Genomic DNA, 17,142 nt, shown 5'->3' on the forward strand with positions numbered 1-17,142 from the left:
AGCCAGTGTACTGCTTTTACAACCAATTGTATGTCTTAGTCTCTAAAAGACAACTGTCTTCTATTTCTTAAGACTGTTTTTATTAGTTGTCTCACTCTAAATTATGCTACCAGCTACAGATTGCTTATGTTTCTCTGATAGACTCTCACCATTATGGCAATTCTCCCTGGTCCTCAGTGATTTTTTCTCTCTAGCCAGCAAAAAGGAGTTTCCCAGCTTGGCAAGATTTATGCTGATCTAGAATAAATGATAAAATTTTTGTTCCAGTAAGAAGCAGTGAGTCAGTTCTTACTGAGGTGTCTGCAGCCTGCTTAGAACGTGTATTAAATCTCCCCCAGCTAAGTATTAAATCAGCTGAGGAACTGAGCATCCCTTAGAGGAACTAAGCTCAGTTATCTGAACAATATGTTAAGTTTATTTCTGCTTGGATTTGTGATTGTATTCATCAGCATCAGGTGTACTCTTAAGTAACAACCTGTTGCTTTTTTAAATTTCAAGAATTTTTATGGAAATGTTGCGTAATAATTATCTGAAAAAACCCAGACACTCATCACACTTTCAATGAAAGCAGTATCATTGTGAAACAGATTGCACAGGAAGGGTTCAGGCAGAGGGCTTTTACTCCTTTTAAAAGTGTTGGTTTCCTAGAACTGACTGGAGGCTGCACCTACTCAAAGGAGAAAAATTTAATTCCCCTTTAAAGGCTTTCAGCAGTTCTGAGACAGAAAAAAAAAAAATCTAGCATAGTGGTACACTCTTGTGGATTGAAGTGTTTCATGCCTCTTAATTGATAAAAAATGGTGGTTGTTTCACCAGGAGAAGTTTCTTGGTTTGGGCTGTCAGCACCACAGAGCAGGCACACTGACATACCCGTGAATCTACATAGTTGTATGGCAGGCTGTTTTGTGAGCAAGGCCACAGTAATCTGTGTTTTCACAAAAAGTAAAGCTGGTTCTTGCCAGCTTCCATTTTCACCTAAAAAATGTTGAAATTCAGCCACTGCTTTTCAAAGGCAATATAATCTATACGTCCAGAATTTGTCTACAGATTATTCTTTACCATTTATTTGTTGTTTTTTTTTTTTTCCCCACGTAACTCAAGAAGATGAATAGGCATTGCTCAATACTTACTTAAAAAAAAAAAAATCTTCATGTGGTTGTTGTGTGAGTTTTTGTGTCAGGTTTTTTTGTGGGTTTTTTTGGGTACGTGAGGTTTTTTGTTTTGTTTTGTTTTGTTTGGGTTTGTTTTGCTTAGGTTTTTTTTTTTTTACAGTGCAAACTTGTGAAAAGAGCTATCATGTGTAGTTGACACATTTCTCTGTAGGATCTGTTTCCTTCCCTATCAGCTGAAAATCCTCATCTCAAACTGAGTTGTGTTCCCCAAACTTTCAGGCACCAGAAGTAGGGCATCTCTTGGCATTCTCTTTAAAACAGTTTAAAGGCTGTGTAGTTCTTGATTTATGCATGCTTAGGAATAATAAATTTCAGTTCTGATTTTGCAGTTCTAAGTGAACAAAACAGCCAGTGGAATCTTCATCACCTTCTCAGGGTGTCAGCTGAGAAACTCCATGGTAGATATGTAGCCAGAAAAAAAATCCAAACCTGCAGCTGGAGAGAAGAGAAATGTGAAATGCCTGTGTTGGAGCATGGGATGTTTTCAATGGCTGAAGTTCCTCAAACCTAACTCATTAAGAGTTTGATTGAGGGTAAACTTGTTCTGCATTCCAAGACGCTCTCATTGATTAAAATTTGAAGAATTTTTAAGGGTACTTGAGATTCATATGCCTTCCTCTAATTGTATATTTTGGATTAATGTTTTTGTGTGGGTTGGTCTGTTTCCTCCCATGGTAGTAATGTGCTGTGCTAGCCAAGTAAAACTGTTATGCTCTATAAGGGGGAGGGAAGAGAGGTTTCTGTATACATTACTACATATTTCATATTCCCTAGGGTCTTTTGGTCAAAACAGGTATTCTCTTGAAGTTTCTCATTTTTTGTAAATATAATGTACTGGGAAAGTAAAAGGAAAAGGCCGCATAAGATTGAAATCATTCATAGGGAGCCTAATGAATAAGAGATACTTATAGCCTGCAACTGTCTAGTGTTTAAAATTCAACACTGGAGACTGGTAACACCATGAACTGGTAATAGGCCATGTTTTTTGAATCTCCCATTTGTGACTGCACCAATACTGGTATAATTCTTACTCCATTTTCTGGTGTTGAAAAGCAGTTTTGTCTTCAGTGTTCCAAGCTGAAGAATTCTTTGGCCAGAAGACTTGCATAGTCTGCAAAGTCAGGCTGTCCTTTTTGTGTCCATCTTCTATTATCTGTTATCCTCCTATTACTTCTTGTTGGATTGTGTATACTGGTAAAGCTATTTAGATGTTAGGTGCATACACTTTCTATTTTAGTAACTTTTGTTGCATCAGTTTCTACTCATATCTTCTTTCCCATATCTCCTGATAATTTTAGGGCAACCAAATATTTTTTGGTTTGTTCACTTCTTGGTTTGTTAATGCCTAAATTTGCCATGGTGTGCTCAGCATACTGCATGAGCAGAGAGCAGCAGGGACTCCTGAGCAGGTTTAAAAGTGACAGTTGAAACTGTATTTTCCTTCTTAATGCATTGTCACACTATCCTGATTGTGTTTAATTTTGCTTTATGGTACTTGGCAAATTGATTCTAAAACTCTCCATTTGTGAGTTTTCCCATCCCCCCCCCCCCCGCCCCCCCCCCCCCAGTGTCAGTGGGTCCTTTTGTCTCTCTGGTTTTTTTTGGTTGGTTGGTTGGTTGGTTTTTTTGTGGTTTTTTGCACACAATTTTTTAGTTTGACTGATACTCGCAATCTTATTGTGCTTACTATTCTGTGTCAGCTATGAACTTGTTCAGTAAGACCAGACTTGGTAGAAAACAGTCTGGACTGCTGTCCTCAGAGATTTCTCCTCTTTTCTCTCAGATTTGATGTCAAATGTTAGTTTTGAAATCTTTCATAAGAAGGAACAAGACATGTCTTGGGGCTTAATCTCAGAGGAAACTTTGCCTCAAGTAAACAGTTATTTCTTCTTCTTCCCTCAAAACATACTTATAGTTTCTCTAGATTACTTTGCTTTTTGATACTCAAGAGAAACACACACACTTTCAGTAAATTCTCTCTCATCAGGAGAGACTTAATTTACGGCGCGGTAAAGTGTCAGCCCAGGAATTACTTCCTTTTGTTTATGATTATGATGCCCAACTCTGAAAGCATGGGCGGAAGCTGGTTGGAAAAAGTACTCTGGAGTTTGCCTGTTTCTGTAATGTCACTGATAAAATGGGTGGAAGAATTCAGATCTTGTTACTTTTTTCAGGGATTTATTCACTGGTATCACCTGAATCCCCCTTGAGGTCTTCTGGCTATTAGTGCACACTTCTCTTGTTTGCACTTGGCTATTCCCATGCTGCTTTTTCCAACTATGTTTCAAATGAATTTGTTTTTATTTGAACTGAATTTTTTGAGACCGTTTTGCTATATAGATCCTATTGTAAATTCCAGAAGTTTCACTTCACAGGGCATGATGGGTCTTACTCTCTTAATGTATTTGAATTTGCCTGCAAATTTTAAGAGTAGGACAGCAGCAGTAGCTTTTCTTGTTCTTTACTTTTTTAATGCATGTAATAGAATGCAAGTCTTCATTTACCTCCATCTAGTGTGCAGCTAGATTTCTCTTTGCACTAGATATATTTTTGTAATTTTTTTTCTCTTGACCCATTCTGGCATGGGGCTTGAAGATATCACTCTACTGTTTCAATAAATCCTCTTTTTGATGTTGTTACCAGAGTAATCGTATGCGTGCCATGTATATCAAATACGAATGTCCAGGGTCTTCTGTACTTGTGAATAGTTTTTGAGGAGAAAAAAGAAACAAAGTGTGCTGTTGCATGTAGGTGGCATGTAGTCATGTAGTCAGCTCAGAAAAAATCAACACCAAGTGGTCTATATGCTTCTTTCTGCTTTTGTGATCCTGTGTGAATAGAACAGAATTACTCATTCTGTGATGAAAAAAAAAAAAGTTTGGTAAGCCACCTTGTAGCACACATAAATCATGGAAATGCTTTTTATGGTTTGGCTCAGAAACTGTACAGGGGTGACTTTTAGCAAGCCTGAAAGCTCAAAGGTGTGATTTTGTTTAAGTTGTTGTTTGTGGTTTTTTTTGAGGGGGAGTATTAAGGAAAAAAAAGTATACATCTTTTATCCTTACCAGAAATTAGAAGTGATGGGAGGTGTCCCATCCTTAACTTTTGCACATTTGGGTGATGCTGCTACTGCCTTTTTTGCTGGTATTTTCGATGATTCTTCAGGCTTTTTTTTTAGTGTGGTTGCGTTTCCTTAAATTGTGAAATAAACTGTTTGCAAAGGCTTTCATTCATCTTTTTTGTTGCCTTTGTCTCTTGCTGTTAAATGTGAATGGACTAGTGCATTGAATGAGTTACTCTTGTGCAATAAAACAAGTAGAAAGCAAACTGTCAGAGAGGCAACAACTTGAGCAATAATTCTACACTTGATGGAACTTAGAAGTGTCCAAAAACCCCCTTGGAGCTTGACTGACATTGCAGTGAAGCGACTGATTGTCTTCTGTTCAGAGTACCACCTGTGCATGTGTTTATAACTGTTTGCTGACTTAGCTTTTGTTTATCATACCTGTCTGCCATTTTATTTTATGTAGGCTTTTAAATCATACTACTTCACTGAATATCTGAGTATATCTAGAACTTGATATTACTTTATTTCACGCTTTCTTCTAGTGTGAATGTAAGGGATGGTCATAATTTGGTTTTGATTTATAGGGAGTGTCCAAGACATTAAGGTCAGAGAGGCTCATTTTCTATTTTGGATGTGAAGTTTCTGGTTTATTTTGGCTGGTAGTAGGGAAAGGACTCCTGTTGCCATACAGCTCCTTCCAGGGAAGTTATGTCTTTGACTGCATTTATTGAATTTTTTGATTCCTGAACTTTGGGTCAAGCCTTCATCCAAGTACAGTTCATCTGATACCAAGTAAAACAAATTATCTCCTGCAATTTGACCCACTATAATTTTATTATCATGACCACGAAGTCTTTTGAAATTATATGCTCTGAATGGCAGTATCGTATCTGGGTTGTCTGAAGTCATCCACTTCTTTCTTCTTAGCTGTATTTCCGCTAAGCCTTCTCTATTGGTAGCAGAGTTATCAAATATGTTAAAAAATGAATATGTCTGTGTCATTTGTCTGATTTTGGGGCTTGAGCCGGTGTCTTATGTCTTGTTCATCTGAGACTACAAGGGCTGTTCAAAGTTTTTTAAGGCGTGATTGCTTCTTATGAGATTCCAGAACCTGGCTTCTCTGAAATACCAAGAAGCTTTTGACATGGGATGGTAAATGATTTTAACCAATGAATCCAAATGTATTTCTTCATGGTCAGAAGGCAGAATTTGAGATTTCTGCTCTAGACCATATGTTGCTGCTTAGTGTCCTTAACAGAGGAGGATCTATGTGAACATCATGAAATTCAACAAGGTCAAATTCCAGGTTCTTCACCTGGGGTAAGACAATCCCAAGCACTGCAATCTGGGCAGAGAGTAGATTGTGAGCAGCCCTGCTGAGAAGGACTTGGGGGTGCTGGTGGGTGAGAGGCTGGACATGACCCAGCCATGGGCACTCACAGCCCAGAGAGCCAAACGTGTCCTGGGCTGCATCCCGAGCAGTGTGGGCAGCAGGGGAGGGAGGGGATTCTGCCCCTCTGCTCTGGTGAGATCCCACTTGCTGCATCCAGCTCTGAGGTCCCAGCACAGGAAGGACATGGACCTGTTGGAGCAGGTCCAGAGGAGGCCTGAGCACCTCTCCTCTGAAGACAGGCTGAGAGAGCTGAGCTCGCTCAGCCTGGAAAAGAAAATGCTTCGAGAGATCTTGTATCATCTTCTAGTACCCAAAAGGAGCATCCAAGGGAGCTGGTGAAGGACTTTTGAAAAGGGCATGTAGTGATAGGACAAGGGGGGAATAGTTTTAAACTAAAAGAGGGTCGATTTGTATAAGATGTTGGGAAGAAATTCTTTACTGTGAGGGTGGTGAGACCCTGAAGCAGGTTGCAGAGAGTTGTGGTGATTCATCCTAGGAAATGTTGGATGGGACTTTGAGCAGCCTCGTTTAGTGGAAGGTGTCTTGGCCCATGGCAGGGTAGTTGGACCTAGATGATATTTATGGTCCCTTCCAACCTAAACAATTCTATGATTCTATGATTTCTGTGTTGTAGGATATCACCAGGACTGTTTGCTCTTTAAAACTGCCTCACTTCCTTGAGAAACTGTTTTCTTCTGCCCTTTTTTATATTATCTTGTCTTTAATGCCTATACTTGTTGGTCTTTCTGCAGCACATGCTGATATAAATTTGAAGAGAGGTAGATGTATGGAGAGAAATAACACTTTTGGTTCAATCTGTGGGCTGATCACTCACTCCTTAGCCAGGTTAAACTAGAGGATTGCTTTATCCTGTGCGAGGAATGGTGTAGCAGGTTAGGAGATCTTGAGCCTTCCATTGGAGTTTGGATCATTGCCCTGTGTTGGGGTGGAGGATCTTGAGTACAGTGGTCACTGCTTAATGAGGTTGTGGACGGTCAGAGTCATGATTATAGGATTTTCATCTGTGCTGAACATCACTCAGGCTGGCAGTGGCTATGTGCATCTGTGTTCATATCTGTTGGTAGCCACAAAATGAACAGCACTCTTAAGTTTTGTCCTTATTACTGAAGTCATATAGACAAAGATGAACCCTGTTAATCTGATGTTTGAAAACATGAAAGCAGTGTTATTTAATGGGTGCCTTAAATTTTGTAGGTTTTCCTCTTCCTTCCCATTTTTTTTTTTTTTTTGGTAGAGGTATAACCACCTGTACAGCAGTGTGGAAACTGAAGAGCCTGCAGCTTTAGCTCACACTGTGAAATGCACGGAATTTTGTTGTACTAATTTAAAGTTGAGGTATTCATACACTTAAAATTTAGCTTATTTATATTTCCTTCACCCCCCCTCCAGCATATAATTTCATTCTGGTGCCTTGTGTATTTTATTACTTGCGTTCAATTATTCCACTGCTGTTCCCAGTTGTCTCCTATCATTAACATTATAACTGTCTGTCTTGTGTTGTTGAGCCCCCCCCCTTCACATTATCTCTTCAAGGTTTGAGGTTTCTTTATGCTTGTGTGATCTCAGAGCTATGGAACCTACTGTGTGCAAATTTTACTTTTTAAAGTAAACTCCTTGAGTTTTATCAACAGCTTCAGATGATTAACCAGTCCTCTGGATATAAGTGTGTGTGAGTATTAGAAGCCTGTTTTTTCAAAGATACCTTAAATGAAAAGTAAATTGTAAAAGGAGACCATATCCATAAGTATAACCAAGAGGGGGGAAGGGAGCAGAGTTAGGGTTGAGCTTTCAACCTTAATTCTGTATTTCAAGAGTTCTGAATGCTTGGTTTGTTAGCATTAGTGCTGCACTAACTTAGGGTATTTTTCCTTGAGAGTGTGTGTGTTTAACCAACTAAGCATGAAATCCCTTGCTTCTGTTTGTCCCTATTAAATAGTGGCAACAAAAGAAACAGACAGGAGATGGGTCCAGAACAAAGCAGAAATAATGGAGTATTTCACCCCAAAAAGGAGAGTGAAACGAGAAGTACAATGAGTAGGCAAAGACAGACTCAACAGCTGGAGGCAGTTTAATGTGTTGTAGAGAGCAGTAATTCAGGGACATTTACTGCCCAGAGCTTCAATCTGTGATCTCCGAGCGGCACATACATCCAAAGTGTTTGGCTATCCCTGCTATAAGCACAATATGCTTTTCCCAGAAGAAATCTCCATGGGGCTTTAAAGGGACACTGTATAGGATTGTCAGCATAAATACTGCTCTACCTAAACCCAGAATCGTCTCGTTGGGTTAGAAATCTGTAAAGGAGGAGTAGAACTGGCTAACTTCTTCCGTTAACTTTTACAAAATGATTATACAGGCACATGCAGCGTTCATGCACACTTACAGTAAAATGAAAGTAACAGAGCTGCAGAATGTTGCACAGATTTCTGCAGACTGCAACACCTATTACCCCTGGTTTCCTGGACAAATCCATCCTTTTTTTTCATAAACTTACTAAAGGTACCTTATTGTTTCATTTTCAGTACTTAAAAATAGGTTCATTAAAAAATTATCTCCTGACTCTCCCTGCCTGCCTCTCTTTGCATGCCTGTTTTCTCCATCCAGTGGCTATAGATTTGAGTGTGATATTCTCAAAAACTATGAAAGGTGACCATTTGATACGTCATTTCCTTTATACTAAGTAACGTCTTACCCTGATAGGATGAGAAGGTTTAAAAAAATGTTGTTGCATTTTTGTTGCCAGCAGTGGGGTTGCATATATGACCGTATCTCAACCTTTCAGTAACTGTGCCAACTAGCTCTGCTTGACCCTGTATTTGCAGTTGTACAATGTTTTCTTTCTGTCTGCTCTGACACGTCCTCTGAGAGTCACTGTTTGGGTTTAGAGTTTGTTTTGTAATACCTAAAAGGCAGGATTTTATTGCCCATCAAGCAAATCGGGTTTGGGAATCAATGGAGGAGACTTCCAGGTCCATATCTGGCAAGTTAATTCAAGCTTCTCTTATGCCTTTTGGGTTGATCAAATGGAGTGGAAAGTATGCTGGTTTGGGAAAGAACTGAGCACTACTTGTGAATTGAGCAACTCTCTCAATGTTTTTGATATATTTGTGTTTTGGAGTTCTGGAATGATTTCTTTAGTTACTAGTACACATTTCTTGCAGTTTTGTGGTTTTCAGAGTGCACTGTAATATGTGACGACATCTTGAACAATGTGTAGCTCTAGTCCATGGTTATAAAATACTTCAGGATGCATTTCCTGTCCATAATAAAATGCAGAATATAAGATGCAGTTTTATTTGCATGGTCTGTGACTTCTGAATTTTCTCCTTTCCTCCACAGATACTGTGCAGCTACTACATGCAGCTGCCAAAGTTGTGATAATAAAGGTTTAGTCTCAATAAAGGATGCTTAAATAACCCTAACTTCGTTAGGGAGCAGGTAACTTTAGGCTGCTGAGAGAACAGGAAGAGAGTGATCAGACTGTTTGTACAGTGATATTTCCTATGGGAAAGATGTTCATTGAGCTTGAGTAAGGAGGGTTGTTAAACAAGTTTATAAAAGTCTAAATATGTTTTTACAAGTGTCCCCTACAATGTGCTCTAGAGTTTCTCATCTCTGCTGCTGCTATGTGCTATACACAATAGCTTAAGTTTAGCAGCTTTTTGAAGCTGGAGTATTAAAAAATTGTTTTCATTACAGCTAAACCAAGCTACTGAAGGAAATTAGCCTAGCAGAAGGACAAAGTCATGAATATAGCAAAGATAAGGGAATCATATCAAATAAAATATGAGAGTGGTCTGGGGGGAGCCATGTTGCTATCTTCTAGGGTTCTAGCTCTGAAATTTTCATGCCTAACTGTGCTTACTGGTGAAGGATAAGTGAGTGGGTGGTGAGTCTACATATGCTACTTTGGAGTTGCAATTTGACCTGGATTTTTGATCATGTGTTTAATCCACAACATATAAAGATTCTCCAGACTAAGTTAGACTTAAGGAGTTTGCAGTAGAGAGATCCTGAAGTTGACAAAATCTGCCTGTTACCCACAGAGCCTCCATATGTGTTCTGCAAAGAGCAGAAATTATCTTTCACCGGACCATATGTTACTAGATGTTGTCAGGGCTCAGAAGTCATGTCTGGTTGCGTAAGAACTGGCACAGTGGCTGGACAGAGGGAAGCACAGAATTCCATCGGCTCATCTATTCCTTTAAGTTTTTCAATGTGACATCAAGAGGTTGTTGCAAAGATGCCATGCTGACAGGGAAAAATTGAATCCTTTTAAAGACTGGCTGTAGAGGGTCTGACACACAGCCTCCGGACCTCTGGCAAGCTCTGAAGGATTTTATGTGGCCTTCAGCCTGATATCCATTAAGTGGAAGCTTTATTTAAAGGAGTTTATGTTATTCAATGTACTCAGTTGGCCTTTCTCACTTAAGTGCCACAGTAGAATATTTGGTGTGGCTTTGTAGAACCTGTGAGATAAGTATAAACCAGTAAATAATAGAACATCAGTAAATAGAGCTAGAAGGCATGTTTATTCCTTTAAGGTATGATACATACAAGAGCAAACCTTCTTAAAATAATTTTTGAATCAAATCTTGGTGGAGGCAAAGCTATTATTTTAAAAATCTGCTGCCTTTATTCAGCTTAAATATTATTGTAAATATTCTTACTTCTTCTAAAGTGTTTCATTTCACTCTTTTAAAAGGTGCTGAAGTAGTTTTGTAGCTTTCACTGAATTTATCTTTTGCTTCTTTAAAGGAATGAAAACTGTTTTGGCAGCATGTATAATAACTTACCATCTATACTGAAAGAATCCAATTAAAGTTCTGTGTTGAGTGAGCTGTTCTTTTATAATCACATTCTCACTGGACGACTTGCTCACAGGGTCAGACCCCACTGTTTGCATTAGAGCCTTACTGACATCAGTTCAGTTTCTCTGCTCCTCCAGTAGCCCTCAGTGAGAAAACCTGGGCAGTTGTCAAGACAAACTAGGTTAAGGTTGTAAAGACTGGATTTCTTTTCCTGCAATCAGTGCAATGACTGACTTGTGGTTGAGATGGGGTTATGTAAAAACAGAATGTGTGAGAAAGGACTGATTGCACAGACATGTTTTCCCTGCACTATTAGAGCAGCTGTCTTGCTCTGATATAAAGGTGGCAGATACTGGGGAAAAAGGTATTCATATATATGTTGGGGTGGTGGAGATCTGCCTTGGAAATTAGTGAGTAATTACGCTCTAAATATAAAATATAAACTTCCTAGTTTTCCCGGAATTGTGTGCTTTTAGATTTTTACATATAAAGTTTCTAAATTGCATATAAACAAAGAACTGAAGAACTTTGGAGGGCCTAAGGAACCTTTTGGACAAACTTGGCCTGTTTTGGCAAAACTGTTTAAGAGAAATGAGCAGAACTCTGAAGGACGCTTTGTGTAAGAGATTTTTATTTGTTTACATTGTGATTAATTTATACTTCTCCAGTGAAAGTGAGACATCTATCTGTTTTTTACTAGCTCTATGTCCAGCAAGATTTATTTATTTATTTATTTACTTATTTACAAGCTGTACCATTTAACAGCTGTTATTCTGAGCTAAAACGCATGACAAAGCAAGCCCAGAAAGGACATCAGTGGAGCAAAGATCCCTGATTCTTTTCTGTGACAAGAGGTAGAGGTTGGCCAGCAGCTGCTCAGGAGTGGCCCTGATATTCACACCAGGTATTGCATGAAATTAGCACAGGAAGGAAACTCATACATAATCAACTGCAGAGCTGTATAGGGCACATGCCTATCTTGTGGTGTGAGCAGTTTGTGCTACTTGGGAAATGGATGTCATATTTCTCCACACCAGCTTTTTGAGGTTTAGGTGAAAAGTTAAAGTGTGTATTTGTTTTCTTTGAAAGTTGTTCTAGATTTTAGTAGAGGTGGTCTTGGTCTATTAATTGTTGACTTAGTCAAAATAATAAGTTGTAATAATAATAATTTGCGTCTCTCCAATGCCTTTAGGTTTATAAACTTGCTTCTTAGAACATTTTTGAATAAACATTTGCCAGAAAAGAAAAGTAACCTCTTCCTCTTGTTTTTGTTTTGTTTGTTTTGCCCTACCCTGGCAGTGTTTTAGAGCACTTTGCTGCAAGGGACCGCCACCACCACGACCTGAGTATGACTTGGTTTGCATAGGCCTCTCTGGCTCTGGCAAGACGAGTCTTCTGTCTCAGCTCTGCAGCGAAAGCCCGGAGAATATTGTGTCTACCACAGGTAGGATGCTGCCTTTATTCTGTGGTGTGCTAGAACATTGCCCAAAAGTGACTTCTGAAACACATAGCAAAGGCTGTAGAGAACTTCAGTCTACTTACCTTGCTGTTGAAAGTACCTAATGGATCACTTTGAAGCTACCACTACTTTCTTTCAGTTTTGTTCATACACTGGGGAATATGCATGAAAACATGCAATTTTGAATGTGTTAAAAGTTCATTGTGGTCTAATGAAGCGGAACCATAACATACAGTAGCACTATACTGTAGGCACACATTAAAATGTTGCTTTCTTCTCATTTTACTTTTGATTTTTAAACAGTCTCACTATATATTGGAGAGAAAGGAGGAGAATGTGCTGTAAAATAGAATAGGACAGTGATGTTCTGAAACTTAAATTGGGATTTATTTCTGTACATACTTGGTCCATACCGCCTTGTGGTATATGCTAGCAACCAAAAGAATAAATGCAATGGAAATATGTTTTTTTTGTGATAATTTCTGATTGTTAGATCAGCAACAGGCTTGTTTATGTAGTAAGGGCAGATTGAGTTAAAAAAAACAATTTACAAAAAGTTTCAGTGGTATTGAGAAGATACATAAAAATAGACAGCACAACCACAGATAAGAGGTATCTTAAGTCCAAAAAATTTGAATAGGCATCTTGGTAAAGGTGAACCAGGATGCCTAATACTGAAAAGCATGTTTTGACTGAAAAAACCCCAAAACAAAACCAACCAACCAACAAGAAACAAACCAAGAACAAAACAGCACCAGAAAAACCAGAAACAAGCATGTGAAGGAAGAGGGAATACCTGTTTGGAAAGTTCAGAAAGAGGGCAGATTAGGTCACGGAGATGGAAGAAATCTGGTTCAGTGGCTGCAGCAATTAAAAAGGTTGATTTGCTGATGGAACAGATACTAAGTGTTGTGCAAGTAACTTGTGTCTACAGTTACAGGCTTTGTACTGTAGCTGTGGTTTAGGGGCTTAAATTTTATGATTGTGCCTTAGCAACTTAACTGTTTTTCAATGTATGTTTGCTTAATTTACAAGAAGGTAAGATTATTTAATACAACTGTAAGTAAAATGTAAAACAGGTACAAAAAAAGAGTGGTTTTATTACAAGGAATAGTTAACCTTTGGCCTCTATGGTGGTGTTATTGGCAACGTTACAGAGATCTGATGCTTGGTTGTGAGAAGGTGACTAACTCAAAAAGTTTGAAGGAAATTGTAGAGTAATTAACCTTTTTTTTAAAAAATTATTTTTTTCCCCTCTCTTGAGCTTTATCTCTGGAATTTGTACAAATTATACTTTAACACTTTAGACCCTGAAAGAAACAGTCACAGCAATATAAATGGAAGTATAGAGCTATCAAAGGAAGTAATGAATATATCATTAAGTAAAAATTAAATTGATTTTGTTTTTCTAGAGAGATGCAATAAAATACCATTATATAATTAGGCAACTTGAGGAATGAACATCAGTATTCTGGACAATACTAGGCAGGCAAACCAAAATGATGCACATCTAGGGTATTCAGCTTATAATAAATCCACTTAAATGTGGTATATCAAACAATATTGTGGACAATCCAAGAATACAATGTGACAACTTCTCCACTCAGGTTTCAAACTATAACCTATGTTTTTGCGTTTTTTCATCAATGCCAGTCAGGTCCATCCCAGTTTTTCCTTCTTTCTAGGAAGAGTTGAGGATTTCTTTTCAGACAGCAATGCCCAGAATATTTCATAATTATTCCCTTCAGACTTTCTTGTACTTTCCTCTATTGCATCTACCCCTGACCATAGTACTGTAACGTCTTACTTGTCTAACCAGGGTGAAAAAACATCTTGTTTCTGTTAAAGGATAGCTAACAAATGTGAAGGGAAACACATTTTTTCAAAACTTCTTTACTCAGTTCACAGATATGTAATCATGTTGAAACTACTTGTTCTAGATGGAAATAAATTTAATGTCTGTCTGGATATTTTATGCTCAAAGAGCAGACATAATTTTCCCTATATAAAATATTTATATATACTTATATATATGTATGCACTAAACATGCAAAATTTAGTATATAATGCATTGGTATATTGCTGGAAGCCTTTCACATTCAATTTCTGTTGTCTATCTGAATTTTTAGTTAAGGGTAAAGATCACATTTTGGTGGGTGGTTTTCTTTTTGTTTGGATTTTAAATTTCTATTTCAGTTTAAGCAAAAATCAGGCTGATAGAGTATTCATAGATGTTTCCAGTGTGCTTATAACCATTTTAATACATCCAGCTAAGGTCTGTAGAAGGATCTTTAAGTTAATAACATTTTTAGACAGGATTAATAATCCAGGTGCAACCAAAATCTATAAAGTTTAAATGGAAGAAAACAGTGGTTTGAATTGCATGTTGTCTTCAACAACGTTGAAGAAACTTGCAGAATGATCACCTCGTTATTACTGGTAGTCTGAATTACCCACTTTAGCTCCACATGCAGTAAAAGATGATTTTATAGAAGTATGTTCTGGTAGATGGTCTGGATGGAAGTTTTGTGCTGAATTTGCGTGCCAGGTACTTATAATTGGCAATTTCATTTCTTATACAGATTTATTCTTGTCCCCCTCCATGGCACTTCTCCACCTCTTACTCCCTTCCCATCCCATTATAACTGACTTTCTAAACATATTGAAACAGAATTTCACATGCAAGATCCTGGTTCTTAATGGAAAGAGTTGTTTTTTCTGAACATATGCAATTGATTCTAAATGGCCCCTTTAACAAGTAGCTTACTAATGCTCTTTATTTCTCTTCTTAGGTTTTAGTATAAAAGCAGTGCCATTCCAGAATGCAATTTTGAACGTAAAAGAACTTGGAGGTACGGCATTTATTCATCTGGTTATAAAAATGTGCAATGTCTAAATCTCATCATAACTGTCAGTTGTTTTAAATTGTTAGATATTTTAAATTTTGAAATGATAGATCAGTGCAGCTGGAGTTAAAAATCTCAGAAGAGAAAGTTGGGAGAAGCTGTACAAATCCTGACCTTGAAAAACAAAGGGTAAAAAGCAGGAGGAGTGGAAGGTGTGTGTTGTATGTCCTTAATGTAATTTCTTGGATTGCAGTGGTTAAATTATACAGAAATACAAACTGGACTGTAATTTTAGTATGGCTCACGTGGCAGCTCAAGGAAGTGTGTATTCCTTCTATTTATTGTATGTATAAACTTTCATTTATTAGAACTGGCTCAGGTAACTATGTGAACATTTGTCAAAACCAATATATTTACTCCACCACTGAAAGTGTTGCAAAGGCAACCAACTTCTAATGAGTTATATTATTTGTGAACTGTTCTCTTGTTGGATTTGTTAGATTTTGGAACAATGGTTGTTTTATGGTTGTGGGATTTTTTTTTTTAATTTTCCATATACAGGCAACCTATTTGGCTCCCAGTTCTGACTCTGAGTCTCAAGTGACCAAGAGGTTGTTTGTTACAAGGAAGAAAACACTCTCCTGATGAGATTTCTTGTGGAGTCTAATATTCTTCTAATTAAAAACCCACATAGATCTTTTTTATATTCTATAATTTCTGTATATCTTCTTTATTATTTATGTAAATATAGTAGACTTAATATTGAGGATATTTATTAGATTTTTCAGCAAGGTTGGATCCTCTCTTAAATTATCTGGGGTAGAATTTGACTTGGTTCTTGAGGAAAGTTTCAGGACATCTAGTTGCATGATAGTTGTCTTATGTGAAATTGTTTCAAGAAAGCTTTGAGGTAAGCAACTGTAGAAAGCATAGCACTTCCTCTTTACTACCACCAGTCCATGGATTTAAACATATATCTTCCTGTTTGAGCATGTATTCTGTAAAAAAAACCCAGTAGTTTTCTTTCATAAAGGGACCACTCCTCAGGGATAGACTGCTTAAGTGTGTTATGTGCATAATGTGCACTTGGTCATAATGTAACTTTTTTGATTTTTTTTTAAAATAGGATGAATCATTTGCAGTCTAGTTTATACATTCTGCTACCTAAGCTATATGAAATATATAATTCATGTAGGTAAATATAATTTTTAATCAATAATTGAATCTGGGTATTCTGTAGCAGATCCTTGTTAAAGTCTCTTATCCTTTTCTGATCATACAACTTCTATTTTTGCAGGTATGTGTGTTTTGAGAAATCTTATCTTATTGGAGGGTTTTGACTCATGATGAGAAGTAATCCAGAATATTTGGTTTGTTTTTTCATCCATTTATCTCCTCAAAGACAGAAGGATTGTCAGAATTTTTTACTGCATCTTTTACTTTATTTTTCCTTTGACTATGGATGTTTGCATGTCTGTTTTTAAAAACTGTGTAATCTGTTTTCTTCTATGAAATATTGCAGAAAAATGCTAATTCTGTTACCTTTTCATTGTCTAGGTAAGAGAGCAAAAGCAAGCTTCCAAAAGTTTGTTTTGTTCCAAAAGTTGGTGGTCACTAGTTGTATTCCCCAGGACTCGTTATGGGTCCCAGTTTTGTTTAGTAACTTTATTGATGATCTGGACATGGGGATTAAGTGCATTCTCAGTTTGCAGATGACACCAAGTTGGGCAGGAGTGTTGATCTGCTGGAGGGCAGGAAGGCTCTGCAGAGGGATCTGGACAGGCTGGATCCATGGGCTGAGGCCAGTGGTGTGAGGTTCAACAAGGCCAAATGCTGGGCCCTGCCCTTGGGTCACAACAACCCCAGGCAGCACCACAGGCTGGGACAGAGTGACTGTAAAGGACCTGGGGGTGCTGGTGACAGCAGCTGAACATGAGCCAGGGTGTGCCCAGGTGCCAAGAAGGCCAATGGCATCCTGGCCTGGATCAGCAATAGTGTGGCCAGCAGGACCAGGGCAGGGATTGTCCCCCTGTACTGGGCACTGGTGAGGCCACACCTCGAGTGCTGTGTCCAGTTCTGGGCCCCTCACTGCAAGAAAGACATTGAGGTGCTGGAGCGAGTCCAGAGAAGGGCAATGGAGCTGGGGAAGGGTCTGGAGCACAAGTCCTGTGAGGAGCAGCTGAGGGAACTCCTCAGCTGAGGGGGTGTTTAGTCTGGAGAAAAGGAGGCTCAGGGGTGACCTTATCACTCTCTACAACTGCCTGAAAGGAGTTTGTGGCCAGGTGGGGGTCACTCTCTTCTTCCTGTCAAGTGACAGGATGAGTGGACATGGCCTCAAGCTACACCAGCGGAGGTTGAGGCTGGACATCAGGA

At 38.3% G+C, this 17,142-nt stretch overlaps 1 protein-coding gene across 1 annotated transcript in view; it reads left to right on the forward strand.

Annotated features, from left to right (window-relative positions):
• ARL15 (ARF like GTPase 15) overlaps window positions 1-17,142 on the forward strand; it is a 230,204-nt gene that overhangs the window by 71,921 nt on the left and 141,141 nt on the right. Inside the window, exons 2-3 of the mRNA XM_082301488.1 lie at window positions 11,764-11,908; window positions 14,716-14,775. Coding sequence (XP_082157614.1) covers window positions 11,764-11,908; window positions 14,716-14,775 — 205 coding nt within the window. The remainder of the gene's footprint in view (window positions 1-11,763; window positions 11,909-14,715; window positions 14,776-17,142) is intronic.

This window comes from Coloeus monedula (assembly GCF_965178545.1).
Source record: "Coloeus monedula genome assembly, chromosome: Z".
NCBI lineage: Eukaryota > Metazoa > Chordata > Aves > Passeriformes > Corvidae > Coloeus > Coloeus monedula.